We start from the raw sequence: 14,927 nt of genomic DNA on the forward strand, positions 1-14,927 counted from the left end.
TCTTTGTCTGCATCTGTGTCGTCTTTGTTTACGTTTATGCCTTTGTCCCCTCCCTCCCTCCCTGCCTTCTTTCTTTCTTTCTCTCTTTCTGTCTGTCTGTCTGTCTTTCTTTCTTTCTTTTCCTTCCTTCCTTCCTTCCTTCCTTCTTTCCTTCCTTTCTTTCTCTCTCTCTCTCTTTCTTTCTTTCTTTTTCTCTCTCTCTCTCTTTCCTTTTTTTGATGGCGCCTCGCTCTATCACCCAGGCTGCAGTGCAATGGCATGATTTTGGCTCACTGGTAACCCCTGCCTCCCGGGTTCAAGTGATTCTCCTACCTCAGCCTCCCGAGTAGCTAGGACTACAGGGGCATGCCACCATGCCTGGCTAACTTTTGCATTTTTAGTAGAGACGAGGTTTCACCATGTTGGCCAGGCTGGTCTCGAACTCCTTACTTCATGATCCATCCACCTTGGCTTCCCAAAGTACTGGGATTACAGGCGTGAGCCACTGTGCCCCACCTTGTCATGTCTTTTCTATGTCTGTGTTTATGTCTTTTTCTATATCTATATTTTTGTTCTTGTCTATGTCTATGTGTCTGTGTCTATGTCTTTGTCTTTTCTCTGTGTTTGTGTCTTTGTCTCAGTGTATGTCTATGTCCATGTTTTTTTGTCTGTGTCTATGATTATGTCTATATCAATGCTATATCTATATCTTTGTCTTTTTTTTTTTTTTTTTTGAGATGGAGTCTCGCTGTGTCACCCAGGCTGGAGTGCAGTGGTGCGATCTCGGCTTACTGCAACCTCCGCCTCCCGGGTTCAAGTGATTCTCCTGCCTCAGCCTCCCAAGTAGCTGAGATTAGAGGCACCTGGCTAATTTTTTGTATTTTTAGTACAGACGGAGCTTCACTATTTTTAGTCTCAAACTCCTGAGCTTGTGATCTGCCTATCTCAGCCTCCCAAAGTGCTGGGATTACAGGTGTGAGCCACCGCGCCCGGCCATATTTTTGTCTTTGAATTTGCCTGTGCCTGTGTCTGTTTTTGTCTGTCCATGTTTATGTCTATGAGTATTTGTGTCTGTGTCTATGTCTATGTCTATGTTTATCTGTATTTGTGTGTCTGTGTTTGTGTCTAAGTCTATGACTTTTTCTATGTGTTTCTGTGTCTATGTCTGTGTGTCTATGTCTTTGTCTATGTGTATGTCTGTTGTGACAGAGGCATTACATCTCTGGATCAGAGCAGCTCATGTCTTGCTTACGGCAATACTATCAGCCAGAGTAGGATTGTGGCACTGACTCTCCATTCCCAAGTCAAATTCCTCCAAGGGCAATGCAATGTTTTCCCCTGTACGTGCAGCAGACTTTGTACCCTAGGAAAGGCACCCTATATTATGAGTCTCAGCACATTTTCTATAGAAAGAGGGAAAGAGGAAGAAAGAGAGAGGGCACCAGCTTTGTGAGAGATTATGTGCTTTGTTCTGGATGCCATATTCCATAGACTTACAACTCAAATGTCTCCAGGGAGATAAGATTCATTTACCACTGTAGAATGTGGGCAAATATCTTTGAAGCAATACTTAATCTCTAATTTCCAAGACAAATTGCCATTTAATTATCCTGTAACCCAGGTTGCCAGTAACTTTTTCTCAGAAAGTTTTCATCAGGCAGAAACATGAAAGCATTCATGGATCATTGAGTCTTGCCATTAGGGACCAAAGAAAAGGCAAGGAAGCCAGGGAGGAAGCCCATGGGGTCGGGGCTCTGGCCATGGTGACCAAGAAGGGTCTAGGAGTGCAAGATGGGCTTGGGTTTCTGGAAAGAGGATGAATCTTCAGAGATTGTCTCAGATTAGACTCAAGAGCCCTCAGAGGTACTGTGACTTTTTATGGGGGTGGGGGTGGGGGGTTATTGCCTTCTCTCCAGGATGAAGATGGGAAGAAGTTGTCTGATGAGGACATAAGAGCAGAAGCTGACACCTTTATGTTTGAGGGTGAGGGCCCCAGTATGGGGCTAGAGTGGGGACTTGGATATCTCCATTCCAGGAACAGGGTGGGTGGACCCCTCACACTTCCCATCCCCCTTCCCCCATCCTCCCTGAGGTCCTCAATGCAAGGTTGCTGTCCACCCTCGGGTGCTGAAGCAGCCCAGAGACCCAAGCCTGCCTTGCTGCCCCCCAGGCCATGACACCACGGCCAGTGGTCTCTCCTGGGTCCTGTACCACCTTGCAAAGCACCCGGAATACCAGGAGCGCTGCCGGCAGGAGGTGCAAGAGCTTCTGAAGGACCGTGAGCCTAAAGAGATTGAATGGTGAGTGCAGGTGCTGGTGCCCTGTTCCTGAGCCTCTCTCATTGGCTCTGTTCCCCAGGTAGGGAGGGGAGAAGGGGTTGTTTTTGTTGATTCTGCCACTATTGTTTAGTGGGAATAGGAGCAGAGGACCACAGGCAGGACTTAGTACCCATCCTGACTGTCTGGGAAAAGGTTATAGGCCCTTAGGACAGAAAGACCTGGGCTTCTGAGAGAATTGTTGATGATATGTGAGGACAGATAACGCCACTTAGCATGTGTTCAGCAAATGAACTTCCCCTCCACTCTCTTCCTTTTCTCCAAGAAATATTTTTTTGAATGTCTTCACTTGTTGAATGTTTGCTCTTCTGTTCCCTAATTCCTACCCTTCTGTCCAGTCCAGGGATTTATAAGGGAGACCTGGGGGTAAAATTCGTCCATTCTTGTCCAGAACACCTGCATCATTCATCCTTCCAGTCCTCGTTCAGCAAATACTCTCATACTGCATTCCAACCCCCCACATCTGTGCACAGCATCTTTCTGTGCTCTGGAGACCTGGGAAGGACCCAACCAGGGATCTATTTTCCAGGTGCTCCCAGCCTGGTGGGGGAACTGTCCCTGGGCAGGACAGTCCCAGCCCACGTGGGCAGGGATGGGGTTTACAGTAAGGGAAGCAGGACTAGGGGGGTATAGAAAGTGTCTCAGTTGAAAGCCTGAATAATGATCAGTAGATAATTGGGTACAGTTGGGGAGCAGTGCTGTAGGTCAAGAAGACCGCCTGGGGTCTTTGGGGGAGGAAGAGAGAGGGGAGAGAGAGAGAGAGAGAGAGTGAGAGAGCGAGAGCAGGGTCAGGACAGAAAGGAGGAGAAGGGGAGAAAGAGGGAGAGACTGAGTTGTGGTGAGATGATAAAACTGGAGATGGTAGCAGGGGCTGGCTGTGGAAGCCTTGGGGAAAATGTTAATGGCTTCAGTTTTAGCCCAAGGGCAATAGGGAGCCATGAGAAGTGTTTGAACAGGGGAGGGACAAGTCACATCTGGGTACCAGGAAGATCTTTCTAGGGCTAGTGTGGAGGGTGTACTGGAGAGGACCAGCTATAGAATGAGAGCACAGTGGGGACATTCTGAGGCTCAAGCCAGGCCAGGGGCTGGAGGAAGGAGAGGAAGCATTGGAGTGGACGGGTGTTTTGGATTCAGTGTCCTCCCGTCCACGCCTTTGCCCAGCACAGCAGTCCTGGGAAGGGAAGAAACATTTTTATGCTTTTAAAATAAAGAATATTTTTGCAATTTTATTTTTTAAAACACATTTTTATTGATGCATAATAGATGCACATAGTTTTGAAATACATGTGATAATCTAATACATTCATATAATTGATGAAGATCAAATCAGTGTACTTGGGATATGCATCGCCTGAAATATTTGTCTTTTCTTTATGCTAGAAACATAACTAACATAAGCAAACTACTTTCTAATGTACAGTACATATTGTAAACTACAGTGAACCTACTGATCTATCAAGTGCTAGGTTTTATTTCTCCTATCAAAACTCAAATTCGTACCCATTAATCAACTTCTCCTTATCCTTCCCTCCCCTCTGCCAATCTATCTTCTTTTTTCATGAGATCCACTTTTTCAGCTCCCACACGTGAGTGAGAACATGCGATATTTGTCTTTCTGTTTTTGGCTTATTTACTTACCACAATGACCTCCAGTTCCATCCATGTTGCCACAAATGACAAAATTTCAGTCTTTTAAATGACTGATTAGTATTCCATTGCATATACACATTACATTTTCTTTATCCATTCATCTATTGATAGACATTTAAGTTGATTCCATATTTTCGTTGTTGTGAATAGTGCTGCAATAAATACAGAAGTACAGATGTCTCTTCCATAGATTTATTTTCTTTCTTTGGGATAGAAATTTCTTCTCTTTCTTTTCAGTAGTGGAATTTCTGGGTTATATGGCAGTTCCAGTTTTAGTTTCTTGAGGAACCTCTGTGCTGTTCTCTGCAGTGGCTGCACTAATTTATATTCCCGCCAACAGTGTGTGAGAGTTCCCCTTTCTCCATATCCTCACCAGCATCTATCATTGCCCTTCTTTTTGATAAAAGCCATTTTAACTGGGATGAGATGATATCTCATTGTGGTTTTGATTTGCATTTCTCTGACTGTTAGTGACATTGAGCATTTTTCCATCTACCTATTGGCCATTTGTATGTTTTATTTTAAGAAATGTCTATTCAGATCTTTTGCCCATTTTAAAATCAGATATTTGGTTACTTTTCCTATTGAGTTGTTTGAGCTGCTTATATATTCTGGTTATTAATCGCTTGTCAGATGAGTAGTTTGTGAGTATTTTCTGCCATTCTGTGGGTTGATTCTTCACTTTGTTGATTGTTTCCTTTGCTGTGCAGAAGCTTTTTCGCTTGATATAATCTCATTTCTCTATTGGCTCTGCTTTTGAAGTCTTACATAGAAAGTCTTTGCCCAGACCCATGTCCCGGAGTATAAAACCAAGATTTCAAGCAAAATTATGCGTGTAGTTTAAAAAAAATGGTCGAAAGACTTTATGACAAAAATGAAGTTCCTTATTAAGCTCCACCTTAGCGGTGACTACAGTCAACAGTTCTCTGTGTATTCTTCTAGAAAATGGCTATCCCGATGCCCACATTTATATGAACTCACACTGTGACTTTTATTTATATGAACACATACTGTGCTTTTCTTTGTAAGTGAAAGTCCATAAAATAGACACGGGTCTGCATATTATCTCTGAGATCTTTTGCTTTTCTCAAAATGTACATTTTGGAAAATGAGTTTGTTTTTAAATTTGTTCTTTGTCTTTAATTGACAAGTTTTAATTATATATGTTTAGAGGCACAGTATGATGTTATGATATATGTATACAACCTGAAATTATTAAATCAAGGTAATGAACAAATCCATCACTTCATGTGTTTATCATTTTTGTGTTGAGAACATTTGAAGTTTACTTTCTTAGCAATTTCAACTAATACAATACATTGTTCACTAAAGGCACCAGGCTGGGCAGCAGATCTCAAAAACTTATTCCTGTTGTCTAACTGAAGCTTCTACCTTTTGACCAACATTTCACCCTTCTCTGTCCCTCCCCCAGCCCTGGCCTCTGGTAACCACCATTCTATTCCTATTTCTATGAGCTCAACTATTTTAGGTCCCAAGATAAGTAAGATCATGTGCGTTTGTCTTTTTTGCACCTGGCTTACTTCACTTAGCATGAGTTCCTCCAGGTTCTTCCACGTTGTGGCAAATGAGATAATTTTTTCTTTTTTAAAGGCTAAATGGGATTCCATTGTGTATATATATATATACACCACATGGAAAAACAACATTAAATTACAAAATGAATGATAAAAAAGAGTTCTTCTTGTACCAAATGAGACATTACAGATAAGACTAGGGTTTTCCTTGACAATCCTGCCACCTGACCTAATCCTTTCTCATTCTCCAAAGGTGTTTCTAGAGCCATAGATTTGTTATCTATCTATCTACCTACCTATCTATCCATCTATCTATCTTCTATCTATCATCTATCAATGTATCTATCATTGATCTATCATCTATCAATGTATCTATCATTGATCTATCTATCATCTATCAATGTATCTATCATCTATCTCTATTATCTGTCTATCTATCATCTATGTATCTCTGTATCTATCATCTATGTAACTATGTCTCCATCATCTATTATCTATCTCTCTACTTATCTACCTATTATCTATGTATCTATCTATATTATCTATCTATCTATCTATCTATCTATCTATCTATCTATCATCCATCCATCCATCAATGATCTATCTCTCCATCATCTATGAATCATTCATTTTTATAAATATATATCCATATGCTTCTTGCTGTTTTACATGTACATATGTATATATTTGTCACCTTTTTTCACTCAACAGGGTGCCTTAATGCTATCTTTTTCTGAGTGCTGTATATTTTATTCCATATTTTATTCAGCTCATTTCTATGTTGAAGAGGACATTAAACATTTTCAATTATAGTAGATATTTCCAATTTGCCTTCCAGAGTGTCTGTACTGATTTACCTTCTAGCCTGCAGTATGTGGTGAGACTAGTGATCCCTATTTCCTTCTTTTGTGTAGCTGTATAGTATTCCATTGTGTGGCTGTTTATCTAAACATTTTCCCATTAATGTATATTTGGCTTGTCTCCAAACTTTTGCTAAACTGGACATGAAGCAGTCAGCACGTGTGCACAGTGACCATTCCTTACATGCATAGGCATCTCTGCAGGACAAATTCTCTGAAGTGCAATTGCTGAATCAAAGACCATTTGCACTGTATAATAATTATTTTTTTGAGACAGTTTCACTCTTGTTGCCCAGGCTGGAGTGCAATGGTGTGATCTCAGCTTACTGCAATCTCTGCCTCCCAGGTTCAAGCAATTCTGCCTCAGCCTCCTGAGTAGCTGGGATTACAGGTGCCCCCCCACCATGCCTGGGTAATTTTTTTTGTAGAGATGGGGTTTCACCATGTTGGCCAGGCTGGTCTCGAACTCCTAACCTCAGGTGATCTGCCTGCCTCGGTCTCCCAAAGTGCTGGGATTACAGGCATGAGCCACCATACAATATGACTGCAAATCCTTTACTATTAGCTGAGTTTTATGGCACAAACTTTCCCATAACTTTACCAATAGTACTATTGTATTATTGAATTTTAAATCTTGGCCAATCTTCATATTTCTTCTTTTGATGGACATTTAAAAAAAGTAAGAGTGAGGCTGAACATCTTTTGCACGTGTTGATGTTATTTGCTTTCTTTTTATGGAACTGGTTTTCTTATTATTTTTCCTCTTTTTCTTTGGACCCTTTAAAAGTATTTACTTTTAAGAATGTGTATTAAGATTGATATTTTGCCTGCCTAGTGTTGCAAAATATTGCCTTTTAACTTTTGGAGGGTACTGTTGATTAATTTTTATGACGTTAAGTAGGTCCACATTTTTCTTTCACAGCTGTAAAATCCATCCATTTCCCAGGATTTTGTTTGGGGTGGGTGGGGGCCCCTTCACCAAATGTGAAGTTTTCACTTATTCTCATGTCTTTTTCTGAGCTCTTTATGCTGTTCCATGGGTCTATTTTCTTGTTTCTGCAACAGTGCCACACTGTTTTTATTCCTGCGACTTTGTAACAATTCTTTTAAAAAGTTTATTTCGTTACAGGGAGAAAAGGTCTCACTTGCAAACAGAAGCTGGAGAGTTGTGTCTTTGCTCCCTTGATAAGGATTGGGGCTGGGGTGTTTCCTTAGGGACGACCTGGCCCATTTGCCCTTCCTGACCATGTGCATGAAGGAGAGCCTGCGGCTGCATCCCCCAGTCCCTGCCGTCTCTCGCTGCTGCACCCAAGACATTGTGCTCCCAGACGGCCGGGTCATCCCCAAAGGTGCCACAGCCTCGGGGGGAGGAGCCTCCTGGGTAGGAAGAGGGGCCCCTCAGGCAGGGAGCCTTGTCCTGACTGCCCCCTTCTCTCCCACAGGCATTATCTGCCTCATCAGTGTTTTTGGAACCCATCACAACCCAGCCGTGTGGCCGGACCCTGAGGTGCGGGGCCCCCCTCTCTGTTTTTGTCCATTCCAAGGCTCCTAGAGGAGGGGGCAGGGTTTTGATCAGGAGAATCCAACATCGCCTCCCTCCAAGACACACACCACTGTCTCTCCAAGGCTGGCGGACTGGGAGACCCCACCCGGCAACCCTTCTTGGTCTCGCCTCCAGGTCTATGATCCCTTTCGCTTTGACCCAAAGAACATCAAGGAGAGGTCACCTCTGGCTTTTATTCCCTTCTCAGCAGGGCCCAGGTAAGGGCGGCCTGTGTCTGAGGCGGGGACGGGGAGATGGGTGCAGGGGTCTGGGCATGACAGTGGGGAAAAGGGGGACATTGTAGACGGTCCGAGTTCCAGCTCTCCTTCCCTCACCTCCTCTGGAGTTTATGGGAAAAGGCCCATAGAGTAGGGTTGGGTTGGTCCTAGAAGGATCCCTAGTGTGCTCAGAGCTCCCTCCTACCCCACCTTGGTCTAGGCTGGGGGTTGGATCTGGGCTAGGCTCGCAGTATATGCAAGCCCACATGGGGATCCAGGCACGGATACCCCCTTCTCTGTTCCTCAAACTGACCTGGGCGGGGTTGGGTGTCCCAGGCCAGGTTCCCGGCTTGATGGGGCCAGGATGGGGATCCTGGGTGCAGTCAGAGTTTCCACCCCTCTCCCCAAGGAACTGCATCGGGCAGGCGTTCGCGATGGCGGAGATGAAGGTGGTCCTGGGGCTCACGCTGCTGCGCTTCCGCGTCCTGCCGGACCACACCGAGCCCCGCAGGAAGCCGGAGCTGGTCCTGCGCGCAGAGGGCGGACTTTGGCTGCGGGTGGAGCCCCTGAGCTGAGTTCTGCAGAGACCCACTCTGACCCCACTAAAATGACCCCTGATTCATCAAAAGTGAAGCCTAGAATTACCCTAAGACCCTGTTCCACAGTCCTGTATTCCATCCTAGATATCTACTCAAAATAATTGAGACAGGTGTTCAAACAGAAAGACGCTTGTGTGTGAATGTTCATGGCAGCCCTATTCACAGTAGCCAAACGATGAAAACAACCCCAAGGTATATATTACCAGATGAAAGGATAAACAAAATGTGGTCCATCCATACAATGGAATATTACACAGCCATAAAAAGGAATGAAGCAGTGATCCCTACTACACTGTGGATGAACCTTGAATGCATGATACTGAATGAAAGACGTCAGATGCAAAAGGTCACATAGTGTACGGTCCTTTTATATGAAATTTCCAGAACAGGCCAATCTGAAGAGATGTATAGTGGATTGGTGGCTTTCAGCAGCTGTGGGGAGGTGGGACTGAGGAGCGACTGCTAATCAGGATGGGGTTTCCTCCTGGGATGGTGAAAATGTTCCGGACCTAGATAGTGACGAAGGTAGCATGACACTGTCAGTGCACTAAATGCTATTGAATTGGACACTTTAGAATGGTTGAAATAGTGATTTTTATGTGAATTCTACCTAAACATGCTATTACAGCTCATATATACTTTTTCCATCTGGATTCTTCACAAAAGAATATGTTGTGAGCATCTTTCCATGATATTAAATCATCTTAGGAAACATTATTTTGTGTTCTTCAAAATGTGCATGTTAAGTATTCAAAACAGTCTTAAATTTTTAAAAGTATGTAATTTTAGAAAATAATTTAAAAGGTTTTGTCTTAGTTTGTAAGATTTCTTTTCTGGCACTTTAATGGCTTGAGGTATCATTATCAGTTACAAATCGAGTTATTCTTCATCAAATGACTTTTGGAGTAGAGATTTTATTTTTGTAGCAATAGATACACAGATATTCCTGTAAGATACAGGTGTGGTTAGACACTTTTCTGGAACAGGTATGCCCTGCAAACTCCACAGACACTGACTGTTTTTGTCCTATTAACAAGTAGACCACTGAGAAGGGAGAAGGTGACATTTTAGCTTTCCCAGGTAAAAGTGGTTTTCATCCTCACACCAGTTTAATGGACTGGACGTTAACTCTCTTGCTCAAGGTCACTCTGTGAGTGGAAGAGTGGGGATAAATCTGGTTCGTTTGGCATCAGAGGCCATGACTTTTCCTACCACAGAAGTAATTTTCAAAGTAAGTCTCTGCCCTAGGCACATCAGATCACCTGGGGACCACTCCAGAGTGAGTAGACAAGACTTTGACAGGGGTGCCTAATTTTTTTTTTTTTTGAGATGGAGTCTCGCTCTGTTGCCCAGGCTGGAGTGCAGTGGCATGATCTCAGTTCATTGCAACCTCCGCCTCCTGCGTTCAAGTGATTGTCCTGTCTCAGCCTCCCAAGTAGCTGGGATTACAGGCACCCACCACCACATCCAGCTAATTGTTGTATTTTTAATAGAGGCGGGGTTTCGCCATGTTGCACTGGCTGGTGTTGAACTCCTAACCTCAGGTGATCCACCCGCCTCGGCCTCCCAAAGTGCTGGGATTACAGGCCCGGCCCAGTTTGATAGTTTGTTATCATGTTATACGTACACTTAGAATATGATCCAGCCATCTCATTCTAACAGCAATGAGAACTTAGGCTCCCCTCTCTACTAAAATACAAAAGTTAGCTGGTCATGGTGGTGCGGGCCTGTAATCCCAGCTACTCGGGAGGCTGATGCAGGAGAATCACTTGAAACCCACAGGCGGAGGTTGCAGTGAGCTGAGGTGGTGCCACTACACTCCAGCCTGGGGGAGGGGGACATAGCGAGACTCGATCTCAAAAACAAAACAAAACAAAACAAAACAAAACAAAACAAAACAAAACACTGCCAAACTGTTTCCAAAGCATCTGCATCGTGTTCAATTTCCATAAGTAATGTATGAGAATTCTAGGTCCTCCAAATAATTAGCAGTCCTTGGTAGTGTCAGTTTTTGTTTCAGCCTTCCTTATGGGTATGCTGTGGCATATCCCTGAGATTTTAATTCGCATTTTCCAGTGACTAAGGGTGTTGAACCACTCGTGCCTTCCTGTGCCTATTTGACACTCCTATATTTTCTTTGGTGAAGTGTCTGTTCAATCATCTGCTCATTAAATTTTCCTTCGGTTGTTTGCCTTCTTATTGTTGGATTTTGAGAGTTCTATGTACAAGTCCTTTGTCAGTCGTGTGATTTGCAAGTCTTCTTCCTAGACTCTGAAGTTTCTTTCTTTCATAGAGCAAATGTTTTAAATTTTTATGAGGTAAGACTTCTCAGTTTTATTTTTGGTGAATTATGTTTATACTGCCATATATAGGAACTCTTTGCTTAACTGGAGGTCATGGAGATTTTCTCCTACATTTTCTTTTAAAAGTTTTATAGTTTCAGAGTTTACATGTAATTCCATAATCTCCATTTAGTTAAATTTTGTATGGGGTGTGAACTGTGGTTTGACTGTTTTCTCGTATATGGATATCCAATTGTTTCACACAATTTTTTTGAAAAGAATATCCTTGGCAGGGCATGGTAGCTCACACCTGTAATCCCAGCATTTTAGGAGGTCAAGGTGGGCAGATCATGAGGTCAGGAGTTTGAGACCAGCCTGGCCAATATGGTGAAACCACGTCTCTATTAAAAATAGAAAAATTAGCCAGGCGAGGTGGTGTGTGCCTGTATTCACAGCTGCTTGGATGGCTGAGGCAGGAGAATCGCTTGAACCCAGGAGTCAGAGGTTTCAGTGAGCCGAGATTGTGCCACTGCACTCCAGCCTGGGTGAAAGAGCTAGATTCTGTCTCAAAAAAAAAAAAAAAAAAAGAAAAGAAAAGAAAGAAAGAAAGAAAAGAAAAGAAAATCCTTTTTGCTTTAACTTGCCTTGCAGGTTTGTAGGAAACTCAATTGTTGAAATTTGGGTGGATATATTTCTGGATTTTCTATTCTATTCCATGTTGGACCAATACCACACTGCCCTGGTCACTGTTGCATTATAGTACATCTTTAAAGGAGTAATGGGAATCCTTCAACTACATTTTTTTCCCCAATAATTTTTGGCTATTCTGCTTCCTTTGTGTTTCTATGTAAATTTTATCATCAGTGTGTCTATTTCTACAAATAGTCCTGATAGGGTTTGAATTGGGATTTCTGTGAATCTATAGATCAATCTGAGGAGACTTAATAATGATATTGATTCTTCCAATTCATGAATATAGTATACCCCTGTATTTATTTGTTTTCTTGAATTTCTTTTATCACTGTTTTGTAGTTTTCACCATGAAAATCTTGCACATAGTTTGTTAAATGTACAGCTGAGAATTTAATTTTTTCTGGTGTACAATGCTAATAAAATGGTGCTTTAAAAGATGTGTTCTCCAGTTGTTTATTGTTAATACATGGTAGAAGTTTGTATCCTGTTTTTGTAAAAGGCCACATAGTCAATATTTTAGGTCTTGCATGCCCTATCTGGTTTCTTCTTCTCTTTCTCCTTCTTCTCCTTGTACCACCTTTTAAAATATAAAAACCATTCTTGGCTCATAGGCCATACATATACAGTACACAGGCCATATTTGATCCATAGACCATGGTTTGCTGACCCTGGGATATGGGAATATGGTTGATTTTTGTATATTGTCTGTATATTGGATCATTCTTATTGGAATACAATAATGCTGTTATTTCCTCAGTCTTAAAACACTTCCCCTCTTGGCCTCATTTTCACACCAGTCGATGCTCCATTTCTTTGCCCCACCATGCAGCAAACTCCCTCAAAGAGTGACCCACACGTGGGTGTCAAATGTCTCCTCTCCCACTCCAAACAGGCTTTGAGAATCCTCTCAGGGGAGTGAGGGTTTATAAATGAGACATAAACCCACAGGACTCTGCTACACCTGTGTATGTAATTCTCAAAACACACTCAGGCCTGGTCTTGTTACTGGCTGCTATGAGACCTCCATCCTCTCCTGAGTGAGTGTGAAGGAGGCACACTCTGCTGGACGGTTTGGGGACAACTGGCCCTATAGAGTCTTTATTAGTTTCATTGTATGTATGTGAGAGAGCAAGAGAAGACAGAGTGTGTGCGTATGTGACTCTATGTGTTTGTGTGACTGTGTGCAGTGTCGTAACAGCACGTGTGTGCGTGCATACAGGCGCATATGTGAGGCATTCTGACTGGTGTTAGGTGGCGTTTCATTGTGGTTTTGATTTGCAATTTTATATAATCAGTGATGTTGAATGTCAGGACATGTTAAGATATATTGGAGCTATGTCACATGTTCCGGCTTTATGTCAGGGGATGGTAGAAAGTGCCAAGAAAGACGAAGTATGCTAGGTCCCTGTAGAGGCATTTTGTAGTGTTGAGCTATGCTCAGGTTTTGCAGAACATGTTAGACTATTTTGGAGCCATGTCAAGTCGTACTGTAGCATGCTGTGCCATGTTAGGCTGTCATTGCTGCACTGTGCTGCTATAGCCTGGTCTAGTCTCCTCTCTCCTCCCCCATCCTCTCTTCTTCCTCTCTCTTTGGCCCTCTTCCTGCTGTGTGGGGCTCGGAGGGGAGAAGTGCAAACCTCTAGCTGGGAGCCTTCCCCCAACCCCAAAGTCCCTCCTTTACCCACCTCCATGGCCCCTGATTGTCCCCATTCATGTCAGCCACCATTGAACCAAAGGACAAGGTCTTCTACGGCTTCCTGAAGCCCTGGCTGTGTGAGTATCTGCAGGTGAACAGGGTTGGGAAAAAAGTTGGGGGACCAGGGGAGGAAGATGACCTTGTCCATGGCCCTTGGCTGCCCTGCTAAGGGACGGGCTCCTGCTGAGTGCTGGTGACAAGTGGAGCTGCCACCGTGGGATGCTGATGCCTGCCTTCCATTTCAACACCCTGAAGCCCTATATGAAGATTTTCGATGAGAGTGTGAACATCATGCACGTGAGTTATTTGAAGCCAAGGTCCCAGCTGCAGACTTGGGGTGGAGGGACCACAGACAGATCTGGTGTAGAATTTTGGCTCTGCTGGGTGGCATTGGGCCATTGTTCTTCCTCTCTGATCCCTAGTTTTGTTTTTTTTTTAATCTGTAAAATGGGTATAATAATCCCTACTTAAAAGGTGGTCAAGGTGATGTAATGGAGTCATGTCCCTCGTGCATAGTAGGTGCCCAGAAGGTGTCTGTTTCTATGATTCTGTCACCCAAGCCCTATAAAATCAAGAGGGTCATGACGACAATTGCACAGTAGCTGATGCTGATAAGAAACCACTTGAAAACTCATTGGTTTAAAACAATAAAGGTTTATGAATGTTAATAAGTCTATGGGACAGTTGGCAGGTCCTTCTCTATGTGGAAGGGATCAGTCATGGTACATGAGCAACCTGGAGTCAGGTAGGCAGCCTTGCAGGTGTTGGCTGAGTTCTCTCAATGTTTGGGTTTTGGCTGGCTTCAGACTGATACAGATGGCCTCAGCTGGGACCCCTGGATGTTCCTCCATGTGATTCTCTCCTTCCAGAAGGCACCCCATGGTTCACAATGCAGGCAGGCAGGTTTCCACGGAGTGACACGAGGCTTAGCTTCATTAGTTATTACCTCATCATTTTCACCACATTGCATTTCATCATTGAAAGCCATAATCCCAGCACACAATCAGAAAAGGAGAGGAGGAGTAAAATAGGCTCTGTCTCTTAAGGAAAGTCGCTAAAAAATCACATTGCAAAGTGTGTGGATATGGGGGTAAGTGAAGAATTGGGGAGAGGGTTTTGTGAAGTCTCTGGGGTTTTATTAAACTTGCAAATTGATAAGTTAGCTTGTTACTATTTCATGGATTCTGCCAGAAGACAGGAGACTCCTGGGTCAGAGGCAAAGGGTGGTTTATTACTCATGGCACAGCAAGGAGTATGTGTTTCCTGTCAGATTGCATTGTTTCTCCAGGATACCCAGATCCCTTCGGGTGACATTGTTGGGCTTTTATAAATGCCTGCTCAGGTAGTATGTTGCATTACAGGGAAGGAGCATTAGGCTTAGGGAATAGCAAGCAAAGTAAGCCTGATACGGGTCCAAAGGGAGTCATCACCTTATTCTTGAATGCTGTTCTCTGCACACACAACTCTCAGAAATGGCTGAAGTTAAGAACTCAGTGTTTTGCATTTTTAGCATACCCAAAAGGGATACTCAGGGCT

General features: G+C 43.3%; 1 protein-coding gene across 4 annotated transcripts in view; it reads left to right on the forward strand.

Moving 5' to 3' along the window:
• Nucleotides 1–12,134, forward strand: part of CYP4F3 (cytochrome P450 family 4 subfamily F member 3) — a 21,821-nt gene extending 9,687 nt beyond the window's left edge. For 3 of the 4 annotated variants that reach the window (XM_054673998.2, XM_003316166.6, XM_054673999.2), the window contains 6 exons: nucleotides 1,896–1,962; nucleotides 2,150–2,279; nucleotides 7,576–7,709; nucleotides 7,803–7,867; nucleotides 8,039–8,121; nucleotides 8,531–12,134. In XM_054673998.2, coding sequence (XP_054529973.1) covers nucleotides 1,896–1,962; nucleotides 2,150–2,279; nucleotides 7,576–7,709; nucleotides 7,803–7,867; nucleotides 8,039–8,121; nucleotides 8,531–8,696 — 645 coding nt within the window. In that variant the 3' untranslated portion in view covers nucleotides 8,697–12,134. Of the gene's footprint in view, nucleotides 1–1,895; nucleotides 1,963–2,149; nucleotides 2,280–7,489; nucleotides 7,710–7,802; nucleotides 7,868–8,038; nucleotides 8,122–8,530 lie in introns of those variants that run through there. The other variant, XR_008541136.2, reaches the window with a different exon arrangement.
• Nucleotides 12,135–14,927: the final 2,793 nt, after the last annotated feature.

The sequence above is a fragment of the Pan troglodytes genome, chromosome 20, assembly GCF_028858775.2.
Source record: "Pan troglodytes isolate AG18354 chromosome 20, NHGRI_mPanTro3-v2.0_pri, whole genome shotgun sequence".
Taxonomy (NCBI): domain Eukaryota; kingdom Metazoa; phylum Chordata; class Mammalia; order Primates; family Hominidae; genus Pan; species Pan troglodytes.